The following is a 23,202-nucleotide window of genomic DNA, read 5'->3' on the forward strand; positions in this document are numbered from 1 at the left end:
AAAGTCTGGTTGGTTGAATTCAGACTTTTGTCTCTGCTCAACCCGTTTCTTGACCTTCTCTGTTTCTTGTCTCAGATTTTTAAACGGTGGGTCTAATTTTTCTGTATTTCTCTCTTTATCCTTCCTCTTTCTTTTTCCTTTCTTCCTCTTTCCCCTTCTCCTATCTCACTGCCCCTTTACCCCCCTCTTGTCATCTGTTTTCTCCCTCAGTTCAGACTCCCCCTTTCTTCTCCCTGCTAATTGCCACCTCGCTGTAACGTCCCGGGAGCCGGGGGCTCATTAATTGGTGAAGAGGAGACAGGTGGCGCCACTATGTTGCGATGCTTCTTGTTAGTTGTGTGTGTCAGTTTATTGTGTTCTTTTTTTTTTTTGTGAATGCACATTTGCTTTCATGAGCCTGTTTTCGTTTGTGTGTATTTATATTTTTATAGGCTTGTGTGTGCGTGCACGCATTTGTGTGTGTGTGTGTGTATGATTCCTGCATGCATGTGACTGAGTGCGGGTGTGTGTGGAGCCCCTGCTTGTTAGAGGCACGGAGCCCCTTCTCACTGTAATCTCTTTGTTTATGCAGTGCGAAAAGGGCCTGGCGGGGGCATGAACTCCCCACGCTCTTATCCCACTGCGCCACTCACCCCTAGTAGACCCTCATGCCCCCACCGCCACCAGTTCGACACCCTGCTTTGCTCCCATCACCTCCCCCAACCGATTCAACTCCTGCCCAACACTGTCCTCCCTCTGTGTGCCCGTTGTCCCTCCTTCCTGTCTGACTTTGTTAACATCAGAATTGTAAGCTGTACATTCTGCAAGAGGTCAGCAATGATGCACCAAACCGTTCTCTAGGACGCCGTGTCCCCATGTTACCGTTGTTATCTGAAAGTATGTTTGCAAGGTACGAGTAATCACTTGCACAAGAAGTACTCGTTACTTTACTAATCACTGGAAGCAATGCTTTGAATGGCTTTTTTCTTTACTCAGCCCAGATCAATCAAAGTGCTAGTGATCATGTTGAAACTGTTGTGCACTTTTTCAACTTCACCAAATTCAGTCAGGAATAAATATTGAACTTAATAAAATGAATTTGCCCTTTTTAAATTGAAGGGTTATAACTGAATTTAGGTTTCAGCGATAACTTCATATTCAGTATTCTCTTCATTAAAATGAATTCTTCGAAGGTAAATAACGAACTTTGAATGCACTCTCTTGCCCTTTCCTCTTTCCCCTGGCCTTCTTTTCTCCGCAGTGCCTGTTTTGATCAAATCACACACTTTTTCTCTCCCTTCATTCTGGCCCTCACCTCTAACCTCTCTCACATAGCCCTCCTTTGAAGTGTTCAGGAAAGCACTGTTCAGTCGCTGGCAGTATGTATCTGATTGTTTGGTAAAGTCTATGAAACAGAACAATAACAAAGCACTAGTGTTTTGCCTGACAGATGGACGGTATTATCGGTTGGTCAAATGGTGGCCTTTTGGCAGGTCGACGGGAGCTGGTGTCGTGGGCAATGGTGTGTGAATAAGTCGGTGTGCGAGTTCATGTTTATATGCCTGGGTTGGTGTACGTGTCTTCGTATCAGTGTGTGTCCATGTGTTCATGCAGGTGTGGGGGTCACAGGCGGTTTGTAGGTCAGCTCCCTGCCCCGGGGGTCACCTTGCTCTGTTTGGCCCTAAACAGCCACTGGGGCTCCTCTTCTCTGCTTTTCCCTTCTCTTCTCTTCTTCTCTCTTGCTCCCTTGTGCTGCTGTTCTTCTTCATCTTTCCACATAATTACTGCATTCAATTCAATTAGTTATCTTTCTGATAATCATACTGTGTATATTTTCATATATTTTCAGATTTCTGTAAAAATCTGCCCGATAGTTAATCACAAAGTATTTTAGTTCTTCCAGAATCGAGGTGTATTCTTTTCTTCTTTTCTTTCTAAAGCAATACAAATTTCAAGTGATGCTATTTCTAATCTCCGAAACACACAATCCTGAGCCGGCATGTGTAGGAATTGAAAGAGGCCTTTTGTTTGGCAGGTGTGAGCGTGTGTGTGTGTGTGTGAGAGACAGAGAAAAGAGAGGGAGTGCAGGGGAAAGCAACAGTGGATAGGCACCAGCAATAGAGACTGAAAGGTTTTATTGAGCGACACTATTCTTGGATCCAGGAACCGTTGTCATTGGCCGCGGAAACACGTGTGGCTCTTTTATTAGCGTAAGCTCCCACTTCTGGTGGTCCTCCCCACATGACCAAGTTAGATATAAATGGTAAATTAGAACCATCAGAACCCCATGCTTTTTAAATCAGAGCCCTGTGGCATCGCAGAAAGTGTTTCCAAAGATATGGTTAAGAAAATAAGTGATTTAGATTATTTGGTTCATATCTAAACACACTGTCATACACTCACTTGATTGGGTATGTATCTCTGAAAGCCTGTAAAAAACTGTAGCAGTGACAGATCAACAAAAACAACACAGGTCTCCTGCAATTATTTCACCTCATGACAGGCATGTGCCTCCTCTGCAGCTGATTGAACTCCTCTTGAACTTTTTGATGCCATTCAGTTCAGAAGTCGTAAGCTTCCCTGCTTTCGGCTCCCTGTTGTTTGGTAGAAATCCACGTAGTATATTTTAAACCCTGATTTTTCTGTAATGATTTTAATCTGACCGTAGCAAATGGTACATCACGCCACACTTTTAAAAATGTAGTCTTTTATTGTCACCATGGTAAGAGATGAAGGATGAATGCCCAAACTCACTCTGTCTCAGACCTTTCCTCAGTGTAACTGCTCATCTCCTCATCCAATCACCTCATCCATGCATGCCTTTGTCATTTTTACCAGCTATGAAATTTAGCTGGTATTTTTTTCCCCTCTAGTTTCTAAAAGTGTATTGTATAACAAGATGTAATGTCAGTGCTCATTTCCTGACCTTTTCCTTCATCAAGCTTAAATAATATGTCATAAATATTAGGAACAAAACAAGTATAAACATTTAGAAAGAAGCAGGGGGGCTGAATGATGGATATTCAGCATTTTCCATAGTTGGAGGCATGGTGCACATGTTTTTTCCATTGCACTGCGCAGCAAGGGAAAGTTATTTACTGCCCAAAAATGACATCCATCCAGCTTTAGCCCAAAATGTATGATTCACTTTTTAGATCCATGTGGTTTTACCTATATGTTTTAGCCTTGTTAAATATTTTAGTCATCAGATGTTTGGATCTGGATTAAATTGAGTGATTGAAAGACATTAATGGCCACATATGAGGATGCTGATACAATAACTAAACTTTCTCATTCACCTACAGTTTCACTACTGAGGGGACTTCACTTGGCCTAGGCCAAGATAACAAAACAACTTGTCCCTATATGATCAATTCTATACACCTGGCCTGTTTTCCAGTCGGGCCAATCCCATGTTTTCTTGTCTTGGATTGGCACATAGAGGCCAAATAGGATAAACCCAGGTCTAAAATAACGTATTCCATGGACAGTACAGTTTTAAAATTCCCTGATATGCAATATTATCTTAGATTTTGTCAATTGGCTAATCAGAAGTGTTGGATGAAGATCCTGTGCATAACACACAACCAGATAAACCCCCAAAGTTACAACAAACTCCAGTCAGAGCTGTCTCAGATATTTTCTGTGGCACATGGAAAGACAGGCGGGGGCCAATCGTCGTGGGGAGGACAAAACAAATGTTGGTGGGTGGCTGCAGATCGTGATCCTCAGTTATTTGGAAAGCTGTTGCAAATATATGAATCAGAAAAGTAGGCAGGCAAAGCAGGTGACATCTCGCTCTCTTTTTTAGCTCCCACGCTGGAAGTAGCTGCCACACCACTCTTCTGTGTTCTGTTTCCTTAACAGGACATTTTTAACATTCCACCCTTTTGGCCAAACATTTCCTTCTTTAACAACCTTAACCCCCGTTCTTCACAGGGGGGCAAATTGTTTTGGCTTCTTCTAGACTGATGAAGATGTGCATGCGTGTGTGTGTGTATGTGTCCTTTCTCTTTCCAAAAATATGTAAAAATATATTTTTCTATCTATTTCCCAGCATACAGCAACAAATCCCTTAAATTGGCTGTGTTTGATTGGATATATACTACCTCATAAAAGGTTTATGACACTACAAATACTTAGATAGTAAATTTGAGCCTTTAATTTGTGGTTTTCTTTTGCCTCTATGTGCCTGAGAGCAAAGTAACAGGATATCAACCCCATAGAACGTCTATAGAAAACATTTGTGTTGTGCCAAATGGCTTGAGGGAAAACAGTCATTCCATTTTGATATACAGTAAACCAATTACCAGTAAGTGAAATAATTATGACATCATGATCACAGTGGTGGATTTCGGAATATTCCCGCTGTTGTTGTACCTTGTCCAAACCACACCTATCCCTGTCAATGATTTTATGGTGGTTGTAAAGTGATACAGTGAGTGGTTTCACAATGACAATAACGAGCTGTAAAGTCCATTCCCAGTCTATCATTAGGCTTTCATTAAGTTTAAATGGCTTGACACCTACCTGTGTGTGTGTGTGTGTGTGTGTGTGTGTGTGTGTGTGTGTGTGTGTGTGTGTGTGTGTGTGTGTGTGTGTGTGTGTGTGTGTGTGTGTGTGTGTGTGTGTGTGTGTGTGTGTGTGTGTGTGTGTGTGTGTGTGTGTGTGTGTGTGTGTGTGTGTGTGTCGTACTAGGTAGCTCATGTTTCATTGGCAAAGTTAGGTTTCTTTGGGACCTGTATGTGTATGTGTCTTTCTAAGCAATAGAGAAGGAACAAAACAGAGAAATAACTTCAAAAGCAAAAGGGGAAGAAAATACAGACTTTCTTCCTTTAACCAGTGTATTCATTTTAACTTATTGGCTGAGTTGTATACTTACATTAGCTGTGTGTGAGATGAACTACAGGGAGTTATTGAAACACACAGCAAAGAGGGAGAAGCGAAATAACTTTTAACTGTGTTCCTCCCTTCACTCGTGTTTTATCATTCATCTTTCGACGCGTGTTTGTGAGGAAGGATTCTCTAGCAGTGTTGCAGAGGGATTTTCTCCAAAGGTGAAAGGTCAATAAAGAACAAATCGGTGCTGAGGTCAGAGTTGGACCTGACAGATGTCTTCTCTGTCACCAATTCATCACCGTGCGCCTCGTCACTCTGTGTCATCCCTTGTTTTTCCTCATTTCTGTCCTCAGTACCTTGGGTTTGGTGGATAAGCTGTGTCTTTGTGATAGGAGTAGCTGAAAGCTTTAGTCGGGCTCAGTCAGAGGAGTCGATGTTGAGGTTGTGTGCAGCTCGGGGTGAAAAGGTTTGACACTCTGCATATGCAGCCCTTTGACTCCAGTCTTCATCATCACGCTCTTTTTCTCCTACACCCCACCCCTCACACATTCCTCGTGGAACAGTTTTTCATGCACTCCCTGCTTCCCTCCATCTATAAATCTTTTACACCCACTGCTTCAAGATCCTTCCAAACGACTTCCCACTATTTAGTCTTTTTGAACAACATACTGTAGGTTACAGTCTCATTTGTGGCTTCCTCACTTCGCTACTGTATATTTCTTCACAAGGCAGAACGGTTGAGTGTACAAATGGACTGAAGAGGAACTCATCCTGTAACACTCGCACACAACTGCACCCGCATCTACAACCTCACTCCCATACACCCACATGTTCTCTCGTTCTTTCTCTCTCCACAGACCGTTCAGGCAGAAAGGATTTTGTTATGTAAATTAACCAGTGAATGGGAGTGAATGGACAGATTTAAAGCAGATTATGTTAAACTGCTTGTTAGTTTAAAGACATGATGGGGTGAATGGATGGGGATTAGTAGATATGCTGCTGTGCCACAGAGGTGTTTTTCTAAAACGGATTTAATCCCCTGTCTGTTAGTCAGTTCACACATCAAATAAAGGAACAAATGTTTCTAAAAGTGAACCAGGAAAAGCTAAAGGGCTCTGCTAATCCCCTGGCCCAACTCAGAGACAGATACATCCGTGTCGGAAGCAACAAGTGTGACAATTCTATAGGTTTGGGGGAAATAATTTTCTGCGTGGTTTGAAAAAACACAAAACAAAATTACAATATTAAAATGCAGATTTTTTAGAGGAGCAGTGCTTTCAATTGACAGCAAAGAAAAGTCCTTATTATCTCATATTTCATTTAAGTGTCATTATCCTGTGAAAACCATATGTTATGTATTGTATAAAAATCCTTCATTGTACTTTGATTTATCTCAGTTGGACAGTTTGAAAAATAAGAAATCGGATATTCCCCCCCTTCCCCTGTTAAAACCTGGTACCTACAGTACCCACAGTGCAAGTCGACCAATAACAGTTTGGGTGCAGATTTGGGTGTGGTACGCTTGTAAGCCTGCTGCTAGACTCAAACTGAAATAAGGAACGAGCTATAGATGACTCGTTATCTCACTAATTTCAAACTCAACACCACCAGATTTCTTTTCATTTTTAGTCTTGTAGTCTTCAGAACCCACTATTCTGCTCTGAATTTGAAAATTAAAAAATTTGCATGTTTCCACATGTACGGGTTTCACTGGACATTCTATCACAATTTCACATATAAAAAGTATATGTTTTTATTTTTCTACTCTATTGTTGACCACATTGAGCATTCTGCTCTAAGCAAGCTCTGCCTTCTTGAAAGTGTTGACACTGAAAGCTGCTGACATGTGAAGCTGTTGTGTTATGACAATTTGTCATAAATGATCAATACAACTAGTATATGAAAAACAGAAAAGCATTCTATAAAGGCAGTACCATCTGCTTCAGATTAAATGTCTGGGCAGCTTCATTTTCAACCAAAACTAAAAATGTGTTGCATTTGTGTCTCTGGGTTCCTTTTATCTCCCTGATCGTCACTCGGTCCTCTAATTCCCATCCACCTTTTCTCTCCTCTCACTGAGCACCGTTCTCTCCAAAAGGTCACCGTCTTCCATGAATTATCTCTCAAATCTTTCCACCATTCTTCTGTCTCCGCTTGGTCTCTCCTTTTTTTCTTGTCAGCAACCTTTTCTTTACTCTTCTTTCTCTTTCATTTGCAATGCTCACCCTTTGCTTGTGACGGTCTCGGCCAATCCATCAAAGGCCCACCGTGAGGGTGACACTATGAAAGACTAGCGTGTGTGTGCGTGTGCGTGTGTGTGTGTGTGTGTGTGTGTGTGTCGAACCAGCCTACAATACTTTTTAAGCAACTGTTTTTAAAGCAGTCATCCCTCAATCTGCATATGATAATCTATTTTCAAATCAAATCACTAAAGACATCACTGTACACTCTCTCCTTCTCTTGCATGTGTGTGCACACACGCCTACACACACACACACACACACACACACACACCGCTTCACAGCAAGTGGGGATTGGGGGCAAATGCTGTCACCGTTTTTAAAAGGCTTCCCGTGGTTAGACATGCTTGAAATGACATTCTAGTTCACTGGAGGGGAGTGGGAAAAGGAGTGGAGGGACAGGAGTGGAGGGGGAGGGAGGTAAGAGAGTCCAATAAAAATCAAGGGTGTAGGAATGATAGCAAAGTTTGCGAGTGCGGTCTAGGAGGAAAGAGAAAAAGTCAAAAAAAAAAGTATTTATTTTATTTACAGAAGAATTTTGCTGTTAAGTTTGTTCTCATACAGCTTCATACAACATGACAATTGTCACTACATTGGGCTGTTTTTTTTTTTTTTTTCACCACAGGTGAAAGAGTGGAAAGACAGAATATGAAGACAAACGAGATAACAGAATCAAACATTTCTGAGGTTAGGAGAGAGAGTGTAATTTTAACGTCTTAAATTGTGTGTTTATATCCCTTCATGGCATTCATGGCATTGCTATTCACTACTTAATTTTAATTTTGATGCAGAGTTGGCAGCCATTCTTAGCATAATGTTGCATGGATGGTTAGCACATGGGCTGAAATAATACTGATTTACAGTGCATTTAAAAAATATTCAGACCTTTTCATTTCTTTCTTTTTTTTTGCATTTTGTTATGTTGCAGCCTTTTGCTAGAATTGTTTAAAATCATTTTTGTCCCATAGTTTTAAAACTATGAAGCCAGCAGCATTTCCAAAAGTGTCAGGATGCCACTGTTATAAAACATATTAGTGTCGACGCAGCCGGAGAATTAACGCTAAACATTTCCGAGATCTGTGGCTCGACACAATCCTGTCTCTGAGCTCTGCAGTTCGATTGACTTCTGGACTGGTTTCTGCCTCTGATATTCATTGTCGACTGTCAGACCTTAGACATGTGTGTGCCGTGACAAATCATGTCCCATCAATTTAATGGATTAACGAAAGTGTAGCGAAAACCTCACATATGATTAGCAGACAGGGGAGGCACCTGAGCTAAAGGGTCTGAATAATTATGTCAGTGTAATATGTCTGTTTTTCCTTTTTGATACATATGCACATTTTTCCCAAATTTAGTTTCTGCCGTGTCATTATGAGGTGTTGGGTGTAATTAGGGAAATTTTAGCATTACTCTTCAATATAACAAGATGTAAAGAAGATGAAGGGGTTTGAATGCAGCATATGTTTTTACCTTTGATGCATTAGGTCTTGTTTCTACTAACAGGGAGGTTGATTTGGTTCTTTATATGAAGGTTAATTTTGAAAGGGGCTTCAGAGATTAGCGACAGAGGAGGAGTAGTTTATTCATGAAGTGATTTTTTGTTCTCTAATGGAGGATTGAGGGACTATTGTTTGTCACTAATGAACAACTTTAACAGGTGTGAATAAGAAAAGAAGTGCAAAGAACAGTGACATTTACAAATGAGACACATTAACATCAAAAAAGAAATGTTTGCCCTGTCAACTTAGACACAAAACATTTCAAAAATCAGCACGAGGTGTCGGGGGGGGGGGGGGAATGGATCATTTTGTGCTCTTTCAGGTTCGTAATGCTATTTTGCTAAAAGCACAAGTCTCCCTTGCACACATACAGTTCTGTCTACACCAAAAGCCTTGCAGGTAAAATGATAGCTCTGGAAAGGAAATAGTCTATTAGAGTGTCTCAGCCCATTTATTTATTAGTATAAAAGCTCCAGGCTGGGGTGATGTCATCCCTAACAGCTCCTTCAAAGTCTCTCTGCCAGGTACCTGATTTGTTAACGGCAAGACACTCTGTGACGAGCTGTTTTGAGAAAGTTTTCATAGATTTAATCATTAAAAACCTAGATTCCACAAAAAGCCTACGTGTAGCAAAACAAGTTATAGTTGCAGGTAATGATCAAGAAACATGAATACACTGAATCCCAGTGAATTGGTTCAGTTTGACTTGAATGTTGTTTTGTTTAGGCCTGTTCCAGGTCGTCTCTCAGACAAAAACTGAAGGTCAATATCTTGGCCTCAAATCCGTATTAATAAGCTGCTTTCAGACATGCACTGAAGTGCGGACATTTTCCTGAACTTCTCCATTGGGGCTGTATGTGAGAACGCAAATGTCGCTGCGGACATTTGCCCGGAACCTTTCCTGCCAGCCTCCTTGTGAAATTTTCCGTAAAATGTCTAAGTGAGCCCATACGAGAATGCGGCAGGGAAATCTCCGGAGAGCTCACAGCGAGCAAGTGGGCGTCCTGTCAGCAAAATCGCTGCTTTTCTGCAGTCGTTTAGGCGTCATGTCCTGCCGAATGCATGCTCCACTCAAATGCCACAGAGTGATGCGGACGGTTCCCCGCTGTTGTGAACGCACTTGACTCGGACCATCTCCGGCTGCGTTCGTCTTATATGAACGGCAAACTCTTAACTCAGAATCTCCTGAAGTTCACGTCTGAAAGTTAAGTACACTGCAATTTGGCTTCTTTGTGTGTCAGAAGGAACAATTGAAATCCAGTCTGTTTCAGCACACTAGAAGTATAGGCCCTTGCTTTTAATCTCTTTGCCACTTTACTGTAGCTGCTGTTGGTCAGGACATACGCAAAAGGCTTCACACTGTTGTCTAGTACTTTGTATAAGAGCATCTCATAAAATTTGCTGAACATGTACTGGTCACATTTCTACAGTCAGTCTATGCATACACATCCGTTTATCTCATAGTCAGTCAGATTTTGTGACCGAAAAATTTCATAATTTTTGTATACACAGTCTGCTGTGTAATGGTTTTTCAAATTGTCACCCCACTTTCACCTTGTACTTCATACTGAGCATTAAAAGCGGGGACAGTTGCAAGCTGTTAAACGCGTCCACAGAACGCGCCGCTTGTTTTCAATATCCTCCTCACCCTCCTACTTTTTTCAAAACCCCGACTTGCTTCTGTCTGCTCCCTGCCCCCGTTTTCTGTCCACCCATGTCCCCCCTCCCTGAGTGTGTGTGTGTGTGTGTGTGTGTGTGTGTGTGTGTGTGTGTGTGTGTGTGTGTGTGTGTGTGTGTGTGTGTGTGTGTGTGTGTGTGTGTGTGTGTGTGTGTGTGTGTGTGTGTGTGTGTGTGTGTGAGAGAGAGTGTGTGTGTGTGTGTGTGAGAGAGTGAGAGAGTGGGTCAGCCCTCCCTACTAGGCAAGTTAAGTTAACTCCCCTTTTTTGCCTCTCTCTCCCTCTCTCTTCTCAGCTGGGCTGCTACTGTCAGACGGGTTTGAGGACAATCAACTGCAACTGCTGCTGCTGCTGCTGTGTTTTGTGTGGTGTGGACTTTCTCACGTTGCGGTGGACACACACAAACACACACACACACACACATACAGGAGCTTGCATGCCTGGTACTCCCCCCACCTCTGTCTCTCTCACACACACACACACACACACACACACACACACACACACACACACACACACACACACACACACACACTCTCTCTCTCTCTCTCTCTCCCAATCTCTCTCTCCCGCTGTGGCACATACACACACACACACACACACACACTCTGGGAGGGAGAGGCAGTGTGTGAGTGGCGGATCCTGTGGTGAGGAGTGTACTGAAGAGAGGAGAAGAGAGGAGTGGAGCAGCAGACTCTACCATGCCAGTGCAGGGAGAAAGGCTGAAGCGCTGTCTGTCTCTCTGTCTCTGGAGCTGGAGTCCTCTGCTGCTGCTTGGACTGTTCTCGCTTCACGCACAAGCACACGGTGAGTTCCTACATACTTTCTCCATGCACTCGCTGTGTGCCCGCCACCTTGTTGCTGTTTTTTTTAATGTAGCCCTGCTGTGGAGTTGTCCCAATGTTTGATAGATTTTCTTTGTACGATTTTAAAACAAAGTTTGTGACTTTTCTTCTACCTTCCTGCAAACAGTATTGGTGTTTTTATTTCCCTCATCTCACTGTGGTTTTCATATGTCATGTGTGTTACTGTTAGAAAGTGGCACCTTTAGTCTGTGCCCTGCTATGCAGTGTTTTGTAGTCTGTAAGCAACTCATGATGACGCTCAGGTTTAGGAATCAGCTCCAAAATGTAGCGACTGATGTAGACGTGATCCTAAACGTGAGACACGAATGTGGTTGTTTCTCATCCGGGGAACGCTCCGCATCACAGCAGTATTTAGCATTTTATTAAGGCCAGCAGCACAAAAACAAACTTAGATGTTGTTGTTTTTTTTATTATTATTATTTTCCATTTGACATTACAGTTTCCGTGGGTGCAGTTGTCTTGTCTTTTTGTTAGACTGATAACTTTGAATTTCAGGCAACAAGTCGGATCTGTCGTTGTTTCCGTTTCTTGTGTCAATACGATAAATCGGCGGCGCACCCCTGAAGTTGGCATAAGCTTTTCTACTGACAATACAATAACAAGTCAAGATATCTTGAGAATATGTGTTTGAGAACTTCATGTAAGTTAGTATTTCAGTGATTATTTGACCACCTGGTTAAAATCAAACTCATTTTGAAGCGCTATAGTTGCTCTGACCTTCAGTTACATATCTTCAGTCACACAGTGTACTTTCAAACAGACAGATATATTGTTATGTAGCGATACTGTTACCGTTAACCACATCAGCCTCTTTGTCCGTGACCATGTTTGGTATCTGGAGTGTGATTGGCGAGGTGTTAAGAGAGAGAATGTGTCAGATTTATTGGTCGCTTATGTTTACTGCCATGATGTGTGTCATGTAGGTTTGACTCCGCTTCTCTTCCCTTTTGTTTCTCCTGCGTATATAACGTTAACCGTGGCAATTCAGTTGTGTAGATTATCTTTAAAGAAATAATTTAAAGAAAATTTCAAATGATAGTGTGTGTGGGAGCTGTGAAGTTGACTACAGTGACTACGGTGTCTGTACATATTTTTTTTCTTCTCTCTTTTTATTGTTGGTCTATTTTAAGTCATTGGAGATTGTTTCAGCTGGGATCCCTGATGTTAAGCCAGCAAAGTCTCATACCTCATACGCAGTGTGTTATGTGCTGAGGTCGTCCAGTGACCTCTGGCTGCATGTCACCCCCACTTTCTCGTCCATCTTTCCTGTCATTGTCACTTGTTGAGTTGGCTTTCCTATGGAATCCATGCTGAGCCTCCCCCTCCTTTAGCCTAAGGCTACATTCACACTACTATATTTCACTTTTAAAATGCATCACTTTTGCTTCAATTTTGCCTGGTGTCCATAACACTACTACTCAGTTTCCGAGCGCCTAAAATTGAGACTTTTGGAAACACGGGTGGCCCTGTTTTAGTCTTAAAAGTGGGGTTGTGTTTTAGTCTGGATGGTCAGAAAGTGAGACTTTTGGAAACGACAATCATGTTCGCTTCTTGAATGGGTGTCATCAGTCGTGATGTCCCTGATTCATCATGCTCTTATCACGTAACCCTTTTTCTGGAGATTACCAACGCTGAATACGACATGGATTAAGAATTACACATGTTGCTAATCCGCACTCTCAGTAACAGTTTCCCAATAACATTGGCTCAAGCTAAGGCATTTCTTGCTGTAAATTACTCCAACCAATTATCCAACCCATCCAACTATCCAATATTTTCTTCAACTAAGCAACCAACCAACCAGACGAGTAAAGTTCCGTTTTCCAGTCATGCACATGACCAGTGTACAGTACGTGAATGGTCATGTGATAAGCATTTTCAGGTGTCTTATATTGGGCATAGATTTTTAATCTGATATCCAGTTTAACACTCATCTGGAGAGAGCTTGTTTTCATTTCAAAAACAGTTTTAAAATGAAAACACATTAGTGTGGACGTAGCCTTGCTCTCTTTGAACACATCCAGTACCCAGTTTTTTCATTAAAGCTAAGCCTTTAAAGGACCATCAGTCCTTTGGAACACCATGAACATTCAAGCATTTGCATTGCACACATTTGTACACATGGACTCAAACATGAAAATTGCCTGAATGTTTCAAATTCATGGTAACACTGACTGCTCTGTCCAAGAAGCTGCAGAACAGCTGCCAACGGAGAAGACGTATGTAAAATCTGACATAAAGTTGGACCCGGACCAAGATGTCTTTCTTGTTTGTGTTATTCAGCCAGCAAGTTTTTCACTGTGTCATTTGTTTAATGTTGCTTTGATATTATACAAGAGAAAGTATAGTTTTGTCCCATATCCATTTATATGGTTTATTGCTGCATTACCCAACTGGTGGGACAAAGATAAAATCTATGATGTTTCAGTCCAATTGGATTCAATAATAACACCAGTTTAATATTAGTGCACCACCTATAGGTTTTTGAAACAGGTTCTCCTTCCTGGTATTTGACAGATCTAGCCAGAATGTTCCCTGAAAACATCTGAGGACATATTTTTTCTAGGCATCATCCCAATAAATTCCTGCCAGCGCTGATCTAACTTTTATCGCCAAATATTTATGGGTTAGAAAATAAATACTTTCTGAACCTAAAAATTGCTATGCCTCGCAATTTCTTCCCTGGACAAAAGTTTTTCCAAAATTCCTAGATTGTTCCTAGAATTCAGCAGATGAACATAAGTCATTGCTTTATTTCTTTCAGCTTTGATAAGTTTAGATAAATGTTAACTGGCTTGGTATTTGTAAAATACCCAGATCAAAAAGTCCAAAATCAAAATGATCAAAATGAGCGTGTCATTTCATCTTTCAATGCAGATGTTCAATCTAGTTGAATGTGGTGTGTTCAAGACGAGTGGTTCCAAACTGTTCAAACTGTATTCAAATAGAAATTTGCCAGAGGCCTGTTAGCAACGGCCTTATTCATTGGTTGACACATAAATGATTGATTGGCCCAGCAACAGCATCATTCATTGGTTGACACACAGATGATTGATTGTCCTGCCATTAGATCCAACGGTGACTCAACAGGCAAATATTTGTTTTCTGAAAAACTGATTTAAAAAAGAGAGAGCGAGAGAGAGAGAGAGATTTACTGGACTATTGGACTATCTGTATACCTCACTTTGCTTTCTATATCTGTATTTTACTCATTGTTTATTCTCGCTGTTTCTTCCCCACTCTCCTACTCCTAAACATCATGTGGTTGCTTGATAGGCTGAATGGAAGTCTATAGTTGGTGCTAGTGTTTACTGGTCCTATAGCCACAGGTGAACCCGAATTATTATAGATTTAAGACAGGGAGCTGAAGACAGCTACTGTGTTGTGTCTGCATGGTGGTCACAGTTTGCCCTGCAGCATGTCTAGGCCATTGTCTCTGCAACAAACGAATGAAGGACGATGTGTTCATTATTCTTCAAGGAGAACTGAGAGCGTAGGGAATGCACACACTTGTGCGTGTATAAAACACACACACACACACACACACACACACACACACACACACAGATCTTCTATGACCTTCCACCTACGCCAGGCTGCAGCCTTCAATGTGAGTTCTGGGAAGTGAGGAGTGAGCGTGATAGCTTACATTTCATTGTCCTTGGTGGAAATAAGCACCGCTGTATCAGTTTTCACAGTCAAAGCTCTGCCAGTTGCTTTACTTTTGTCACTGGCCGCTAATGAGACTCTGTTGCTCTCTGCAGAATTTCAGGTTTTGTTTTAACAATAAAACACCTACACTGTGTTTTAGCCAAAATATAACCTTCACATAATCCATGTTTGACACTGTGTTCTCGGAGTACTGAGAATGTGCTGTACATTTCAATTGATCTGTTTTTAGTTTTCATAAAATTGCAGTTGTTGGCAAAACATGCGCACTATCCCTCTCTGTGTGTGTGTGTGTGTCACTGAACACCTGCTCTGTGATTTCAGGTTTCAGTGAGTTGAGGTTTTTAAGGATAGCTTTAGTCAAAACTGTGTTCCCACAGGGGAAAGACACCCAATGAGGATAAGACACACCGCATGTTCTGTTATTGCATTTAATGTCATCCACAATTAAATGGACACATCCCCTCAGATATATTCAGTTTAGTCTACTCAGACTCAAACCATGAGGGATCATAGGGGATCTTAGCTCTCAGGAAGTCAATGACGAAACTGTCACGGTTGTGGAAAGCTGACTGAGATGTGTCTGAATAAAAAAAAATGTTTTGAGAAGAGAAAAGGAGAAATAATTGGGGCTGACTCACTCTGCCAAACTGCTACTAGAGCCTTCTGCTCCTCAGTCTCAACGCTTCCTGACAGGATGTGTTGAGTTCCCTTTCTGAAAACTGATACCTCATTAGAATTACTGCTCTTCTGGCTGTAAAGCTGAAACACAGGGGTAAGATGTGACTGCCGGTAGTTGAAAACAAATTGATGGTGTCCTGAAGTAAACTCACACCTTAGATTTAGCCTTTTTATATTCCCTGTGTTACATCGGCAAAAGTTTCTTCAACACAGCTGGAGCCACAAACCAGGGTCTGTGTGTGAACAGGTGAGGGTTAACAAGACCGGACCAGAAAGGCTAACACGGTGTCAGGAGCTGAGGATACAGGGGTTTAGTGACAAAGCAGTGATGTAATTATGAGTCCCTGATATACCATGCTTGACTCTTGGCTCTTATGGTTGGAAAACATTGGGGGGGGGTGGTCATCTTGAAATGACCTCTAAAAGGTGGAAGGTCAAGGGAAGTGAGGAGAGTTTGGGACTGAGGGGTATTACATCCTGTAATGGATACAGATCCAGTAACTTCTATCCCAGTCAGATTACCGGTCTGGCCCTGACTTCTTAAGACACAGCTGGAGCAGGGGAAGTGCGTGCGTGCGTGCGTGCGTGCGTGCGTGCGAGGGAGTAGTTGTGTCATTTTTAAGACATGGAAATGGATTTTATGATGTGATTGAAGGAAATATTATAGCAAATTAATTGCATTCTTTAAAAAAAATGCACATTTTTGGGTAGGGAGATCACGGTTTCATACCATGTGTCAGGAAGGAGTGAGTTTCAGCTAAGCAGTGCAGACATTTACCTGAATGATTTACCTGAGAAGAAATTCAACACCGTTCAGTTAACATCAATGAGCCAAAGAAGTGTTCACTTATCCCGTAGCTACACTGTTTTTATCGTCAGCAGTTTTACTGTCGTACATAAAATTTGATCTTAAACAGTCAAGTTGTTGTGAAGCACACTCCCGACACTGATTGCTTGTGTTGAGAGCACCGCACCGCACTGTACAACACAATACAGTGATGGACAGAGAACAGGTGAGGTGGAGCAGAGCAGACCAAAGCTGGCTGTCGGAAGGCACAGCGCACTGGGACTAAGAGAGCTTAGGGTTTTCCATGCCCCCCTACCCCCTCCTCAGCACACACACAAACACACACACTCATAATTTCTATTTTTTTATGTGAAGAATAGATAGATCATTTTCCAAAGGCACTATCATCGTCAGCAACTTTAAATGTGGCAGTGAAAAATGAATTAATTCGCAGGCTGTAATTAAAGGTCATTTGTGGCTCTCAGGATGCCCACTTTCAACCAAATGGCTTGGCAATAGAGACAATCATCATACGCTATTATAGGTACCTAATGGGTGTCCAGATGGGATGGTGTGTGTGTGTGTGTGAGAGAGAGAGTGGTTCTAGCTGACAGCATGTTTGTCCAGTGAGATAGTATAAAGGAGGCCTGGAGCAAGTGATGGGTGATATGTGACTAAGTTAATGGGAAGCTAATCACACAGAGGAGACAGTGGGACGCATACAACTGTAAACACACATACACTTACAAAACGCACTCTCATACACTCAGGGATCCATGTAGAGATGTGCTCTTGTCAGGGATGTTGCACAAGTGCACAGTGATGTCCACATTCTACACATTATCCACATATTAGTTTGAAATACATTAGTATCCTTGACACATACATGCATACACACATGCTGTACACACACACATACACACAAACACACACACATACACACGGGCTGTAAATGGATGGAAAGTGAGTGTTTAAGCTTGGGGGGAGATGACTGAGACGCCACAGACCAGAACTCTGGGAAATAAACACATGGCAGCTGTAATGTTAACACCATCAACCCTCCCTCTGCACACACACACACACACGCACGCACGCACGCACGCACGCACATACACAGAGAAATACTACACACACAGCAACAATCTCCTCTCCCACATATACACAGCAAGGCATTCACCTACCCTCACAGTTGCCTGTTTTCATTCTCAGTGTCAGATATCTTAAATTCAGATTTTCTTTATTTCTTATCTAGACCAAGCAGTCATGTCAGTGGATATTCGGTTTGCGTGACAATGATTGTGTGTGTATATCACAGTTTGAAGGTGTGTGTGGGGGGTTTCTGTTACTGACCAAGTGTGTTTTGATTGCCCCTATACTAGATGTGTCCTGAAAGAGAAATGATAGTTTCTGGTATCTTCTTACACACTCCTTTTGAGTGGGTGTTTGTGTGGTCATCGGAGCTTTCAGTTATACCACTGTTTCATATGCATGTTGTGTGTCAGAAGCACTTCAAGGTTGAAACCATTTATAGTAACAATCACACACGTTTGTGTTTGGCGGCGTGCCTCAGAGCAGACACGAATGTTTGCTCATGAACCTCTCGGCAGAATCTAGGATTCTCAACACAAATCAAATGAAGGCACATGTTAAATTTGAATGAATCGAAATGCCTGCGTTGGATGAGGGAGAATAATTCTTCAGGGAGAAGACAGTGGGAGGAGCTACCAAGTTATGTTAAGTTGTTGTGTTGTCTAATATAACCCTAAGATGTAGGGAAAACTTGCTGTTAAAAAGGCTTTAGTAGTTTTATTTTGCAGTATTTTGTGAAGAAAACACCTAGAAATATGTGGAACTAAGCATGTCAATTAATGCATTTCACTGTTGGAAATAAATGAAAAATAGTTGCACGGTAATCTGCCTTTCAAAATCTTCATCCAGGACATTGGATATGTTAAAGTCGAGGGCAATATATATTGATGGTTGGTGTGTGAGACTTTTCTCCGCTTATTACAAGGCTTCATGTTTTATAGATAGTATGAAGTGATGGTTGGAAAGAAAACATCTGAGAACAGAGAAACGTATTTAATATGACATTTCATTGATATTGCATATCAGTTGATGAGCAGTTGAGCTTGTTGAATACCTCGGAACCTGCAGTTTGCCCATTGAGTAAACCTTTGGGGTTGTTTTTACAAATGCTAGAATCACAACTGGTGAGTCGATAATGACATCATTTTGAGATTTGTAACTTCCGTGACATTTTGCAAAGATGAAAATAGAAACACATTTCTCCTCCTCCACTACAGTTCCGCTTTTTCACAGCTCCTTTCAGTGTACAGTGCTCATCCTTTAGGTCCTTTCTCCGTGGAGTGCTGTGTATTTAAAATTTGTGGGTCACTTGAAGTATTTATTTAAGGGAATCATGCAGGAAATGAGTGTTTTTAAGTGTTGAAGTTTTTAGTGCTTGTGTCCCGGCGTATGATGATGACCATGACACGAACAACTGCAAAGCATCAGTGTTTTCTAAAGGGAGAGAAATCATGATAAATTTATTTCATACCTTTGTGTAAAACGTGTGAGAAAATGAAATGCAAGGAGCTGAATGTGTGGTCACTTAAAAGATTCCTACGTGTTTGTAACTTTTAGAGACTCACTAAATAGTCACTTTCACAACAACTGTCGGCTGCTGTGTAATGTGATCGCGTCTCATAGTTGATTCACAGTTGTTTTAATTTAGCTTATCTCTCTCGTCTTTGTCTCCGTCTTTTCATGCCCTCATGTTGGCGACAGCTGTAGCCGGAGGCATTATGTTTTCGGTTTGAACGCGATATATCAAGAACGCCTTTAGGGAATCTGGTGCAAACATCCAGTTGGACTCAAGGGTCAAGTGATTAGAATTTTTTGGTCAAAGGTTAAGGTCACTGTGATCTCCAAAAAACAAGTGTTTTGCCATAACTCAAATATTCATACGCAAAAAATGACAACACACATAATACATTTTTTTTCATAATACAATTCCTTTATAGTCTTTACTACATATGTCATGAGTCTGGATAGACACGGATGTAAACTGAGATGTGACTGTTTGGCAGAGGCATATAACCACAAGGTATTGATTCCAGTTTTTCATGTGTCACACAGACACATTCTACATGACAAACATATATACAGACTCATATAAGATGATGTCATATGACTAGACTTCAACTCAGTGTCTCCAGCATCTTCTATGGTGTGATTTTCCATTTCCCCAAAACCACATTTAACTGTTTATCAGTTTATAGGAATTAACGTGGCATTCAACCACCATGATGGGACAATGAGTCTTGATGATATCATTGGAATAGCGTATCCAATATGGTAAAAAAATAGCTGCCAACTTTTAACAGATTGTATGGTTGTGTATATTGTAACCTAATGCTAACTATTAATGTACGATTGGTGTTTCATAGTCTGAGCATGCTGTATTCTGTGAGAGAACTGATTTGGGTTTTTTTCAGATTTTATAGGTAAAATCCGTCAAATGAGAGTGCTGGCTTTGCTAATTTAGTATTGTTCTGTTTATAAAACATTCAATTTCAGTTTGGATTAGAAATCTGGACTTTTACCATGTAAGGAAATCACTTCATCAAATCAAACGGACTGCAGGCATAAAGAATAATGTGTGTTATGGGCCATCTGAGTTAGTATTACAACCCACATGTTGAAAGCTGTGGATCAAATGTGTTTATGTACACACATACATCCAACAAACACCGGCCTCTCTGACAGAGGAAGAATGTCACTCCAAGAAACCACCAATGGAACTGATTAGTAAAAGTTCATAACAGTTAATTTGATATCAGTACCAGTATCAGTTACCACAGTCAATGCAGTTTATGCAAATGTGTCATGTGTTTGGAAATTTGAGAACTTGATGACTAAAATATTGGTTATTTTTGGTAACCGTAGTAGAGAAAATTTTATTAACCCAGACAGACGAGTAGAAATAAATCAAAAATCACTGGCAATTTAAATCATCTTAACATCTGCCTTGTTGACAGAGTAAACAAGAATTCTGCCTTTTTTAAATCATCAAGTTTCTCATTGACTCTTCTGTTAATCTTTTTTTTTACTGATTTTGAAATGTTTGTAAGGAGCTTTTATAAGTTTCACACTATATGGCTGTGTGTTGGCCAACTATCAGACGACACTGATACATTGATATTGGTTCAGGCAACACACATGTTGCTTTCTGTGCTCTTGCACATGGTTCAGCATTCCTTTGTGATATACACATTTGTCTCATGGAAGAAAAGAGCAGCAGCTTAAAGGGATTTGTAGGAGGTGCTTCTTCAAGCGTCATTTGTCTTTCAGAGTAGTTATTTGAAAAGAGTTGATGGAGAATATCATCCATCTTCTTTACATGCATGGACTGCATCAAAAGTGAAGTTAGAAGTAAATATTTTTATCAGCTATTCTCATGGATAAATTTGAAAGAAAAACAAATCTTAAATGTACTAATTTAAAAAATATATATTATTTTCATATAATTGTGATAAACATCATTAAATAATTAACAGATTAAATATTTTGGGAAATTTACTATTATTATCAGAAAATAAACTTTTATTTGGGGATTTTCAGGCACGTCGAATCAACGTTGGATTGATACAAAGCTGAGGACTACCCTAAGGCATCAATGAATATTGTAAATCCGTTGTTGCTAGACCTGTTAAGTGAATACTTTACTTAGTCTCCATTGTTTCCTTACATTGCCCAATGCTGGCATCTGTTGCTTTTTTATCTTCATGGCCTGTCAGTTTAAGGTGATCAAATCGGGACCAGGTTTGCGAGTCACATTTGGATTGAACCAATGGCATCAGAGTTCCTGACAGTACCCAGCCGGAGCCTGCTAATGCAGTCGGATGCCTTGTGTCTCTGAATTGATATGTTGATGTTGTGACACAGATGTCCATAAGAAGGAGCAAAGAAGCGTTTGATGAGGAGACCAGCTGGTATCCTTTCTCCCTTTTCTTTGCCTTGCTCTCTCACACCTCCTTCAAGGACCATTTCATCATTTCCTTGTATTCCGAAGGGAACACAGAAGGCCTTCACTCATCCCTATGAAAGGACACACACACACACACACACACACACACAGGTCGCAGCATTCAGCTGGCAGATGACAGCTGTATAACCAGAGAGTGGCACTGGCTCATTACTGCATCATTCATCAGTGTGACATAATGGAGGAATGTTTGACTAGCTGTTGATGATGCTGTTGTGTCGGAGGATAGCAGGGCTGAATGCAGCTCCAAGAGATTCCCTTATCCCCACTCTCAGTATTTTTATTGTGCTGATTTTGCTAAAGAAAACCTCATTGAAGCCACATGACATCACTGCTGTGTTTTGTGATTGGCTACTTGCAGGACGGTCTCAAGGTTGGAGAGCTTGTTGGATAGGTAGACGGTGTGATTTGTTCTTCTCGCAGGACTGATTGATTGATGGAGATATTTGAATTCAAAGGGAAATTGCTACACACCCCCACACTTCCGTATGTCTATACTTAGAGTCCAACTAAATGTACTTGTTTCTGTATTTAGAATTTATCTGAGAGCTTTAAGAGAGTGGATGAATATAGTGGTTTTTAAAAGTGGGAGAAGAAAGAAACCCTGTTGAGTAAAAAGTCTTTAGGGGTGGAAAACGGCAGAGTGAGGTTACTTTTGAAAGTTGGACGAGGAAAAGTGTGGAGGCAAAGTAATGATGCTTAAAGAACCATTTTCTTTCTCTGTTGCCAGTGTCAATAAGTACAACCTCTTTGGTATGATGTGGTGTAAGGAAATCTGTCTGATCCTGTCTCCTCAAATATCAGTAGAGAAGCAGTCATGTAGTAAAAGTAGTTCTCTGTACCTTAAAATAGTGTGAAGTTCACACAGTGGAATTACGATGAGGAAACTTGTCACAGAAACGGAAGTTCAGCCAAAACAGCAAGAGAGGCAGCCGTGACTTTCCCAGCATCCAGTCTCCAGACCACAAACTGGGATTCATTAAGACATTCCTGCACATGTGGGATGGCTCGGCTCATCTCAACATTGACAGGAAGAAGAACATGGAGATAAGACCAGGCACTGAAAGAACATGGACGTGGAGAGAGAGAGGCAGAAACCTTAAGAGAGGTAGAGACAGGGAAAGAGAGCTGGAGAAAACAACTAAACCTTTCATGTTTCTCTCGCTGTACCGACAGCACTGTCAAACACCAGGAAGATGAACTACTACTTAGAGGGGAGGTGGGGGGAGGAAGAAGCGGTGTTGTCAAATGAGTGTGTCTTAAGTGGAAGGGGAGGCGGGTAGTGTTTACATGGGCTCGGTGAAAGGGCTTTTCTGGTAGGCCTTGTTTGACATGGCCAGGATAATTAATGAATATCCTCTCTGTTTTCTGTGTCCCTCTGTCTGTCTGTCTTCCTCTGAAATATCCTCTCTTCATCTTGCTATCTCATGCACAATATCCCTCTCGCTTACTTGTCTCCCCTTTGACTATCTACATATCTGTCCTCTTCTTTCTTTTTGTGTTTCAGTTTGTACAAAGCTGCATGTGTTGAAATGAGGCCATGGCTTTTTTTTTTGGGGGGGGGGGGGGGGGGGGGGTTGCAGGGCTAGGGTTGTTAATTGCGTGTTGACAGTGGCCCCTATATCCTGCCATCAAGTCTGAAAACCTCTATAGGGGAGACCTGAAAGCTCACACTGGTATCTGAAAGGTCATTTTAGGGAAAGAGCTTGAAGCAATTATAGTGTCAGTGAAGTGCCGGGAAAATCGACCATTTTCAGAGCACAATTCGCCCACCTTCAAACATGTTTTGACATCAGAGGTACTTTGGGATTCAGACACATTGGTCAGGACGAGTTTTTTTGTTTTTAAAAAACAGCTCTTGTAGGGTCTCCCTTACATCAGCCAGGACCAGACCCCTGGAGCAACATTTTCTT

The 23,202-nt window shown here is 41.3% G+C and overlaps 1 protein-coding gene across 1 annotated transcript in view; it reads left to right on the forward strand.

The window, feature by feature from the left end:
- bmpr1ba (bone morphogenetic protein receptor, type IBa) overlaps positions 1-23,202 on the forward strand; it is a 65,538-nt gene that overhangs the window by 29,444 nt on the left and 12,892 nt on the right. The window contains exon 3 of the mRNA XM_035640893.2: positions 10,532-11,043. Coding sequence (XP_035496786.1) covers positions 10,938-11,043 — 106 coding nt within the window. The 5' untranslated portion in view covers positions 10,532-10,937. The remainder of the gene's footprint in view (positions 1-10,531; positions 11,044-23,202) is intronic.

The sequence above is a fragment of the Scophthalmus maximus genome, chromosome 19 (genome assembly GCF_022379125.1).
Source record: "Scophthalmus maximus strain ysfricsl-2021 chromosome 19, ASM2237912v1, whole genome shotgun sequence".
Lineage (NCBI taxonomy): Eukaryota > Metazoa > Chordata > Actinopteri > Pleuronectiformes > Scophthalmidae > Scophthalmus > Scophthalmus maximus.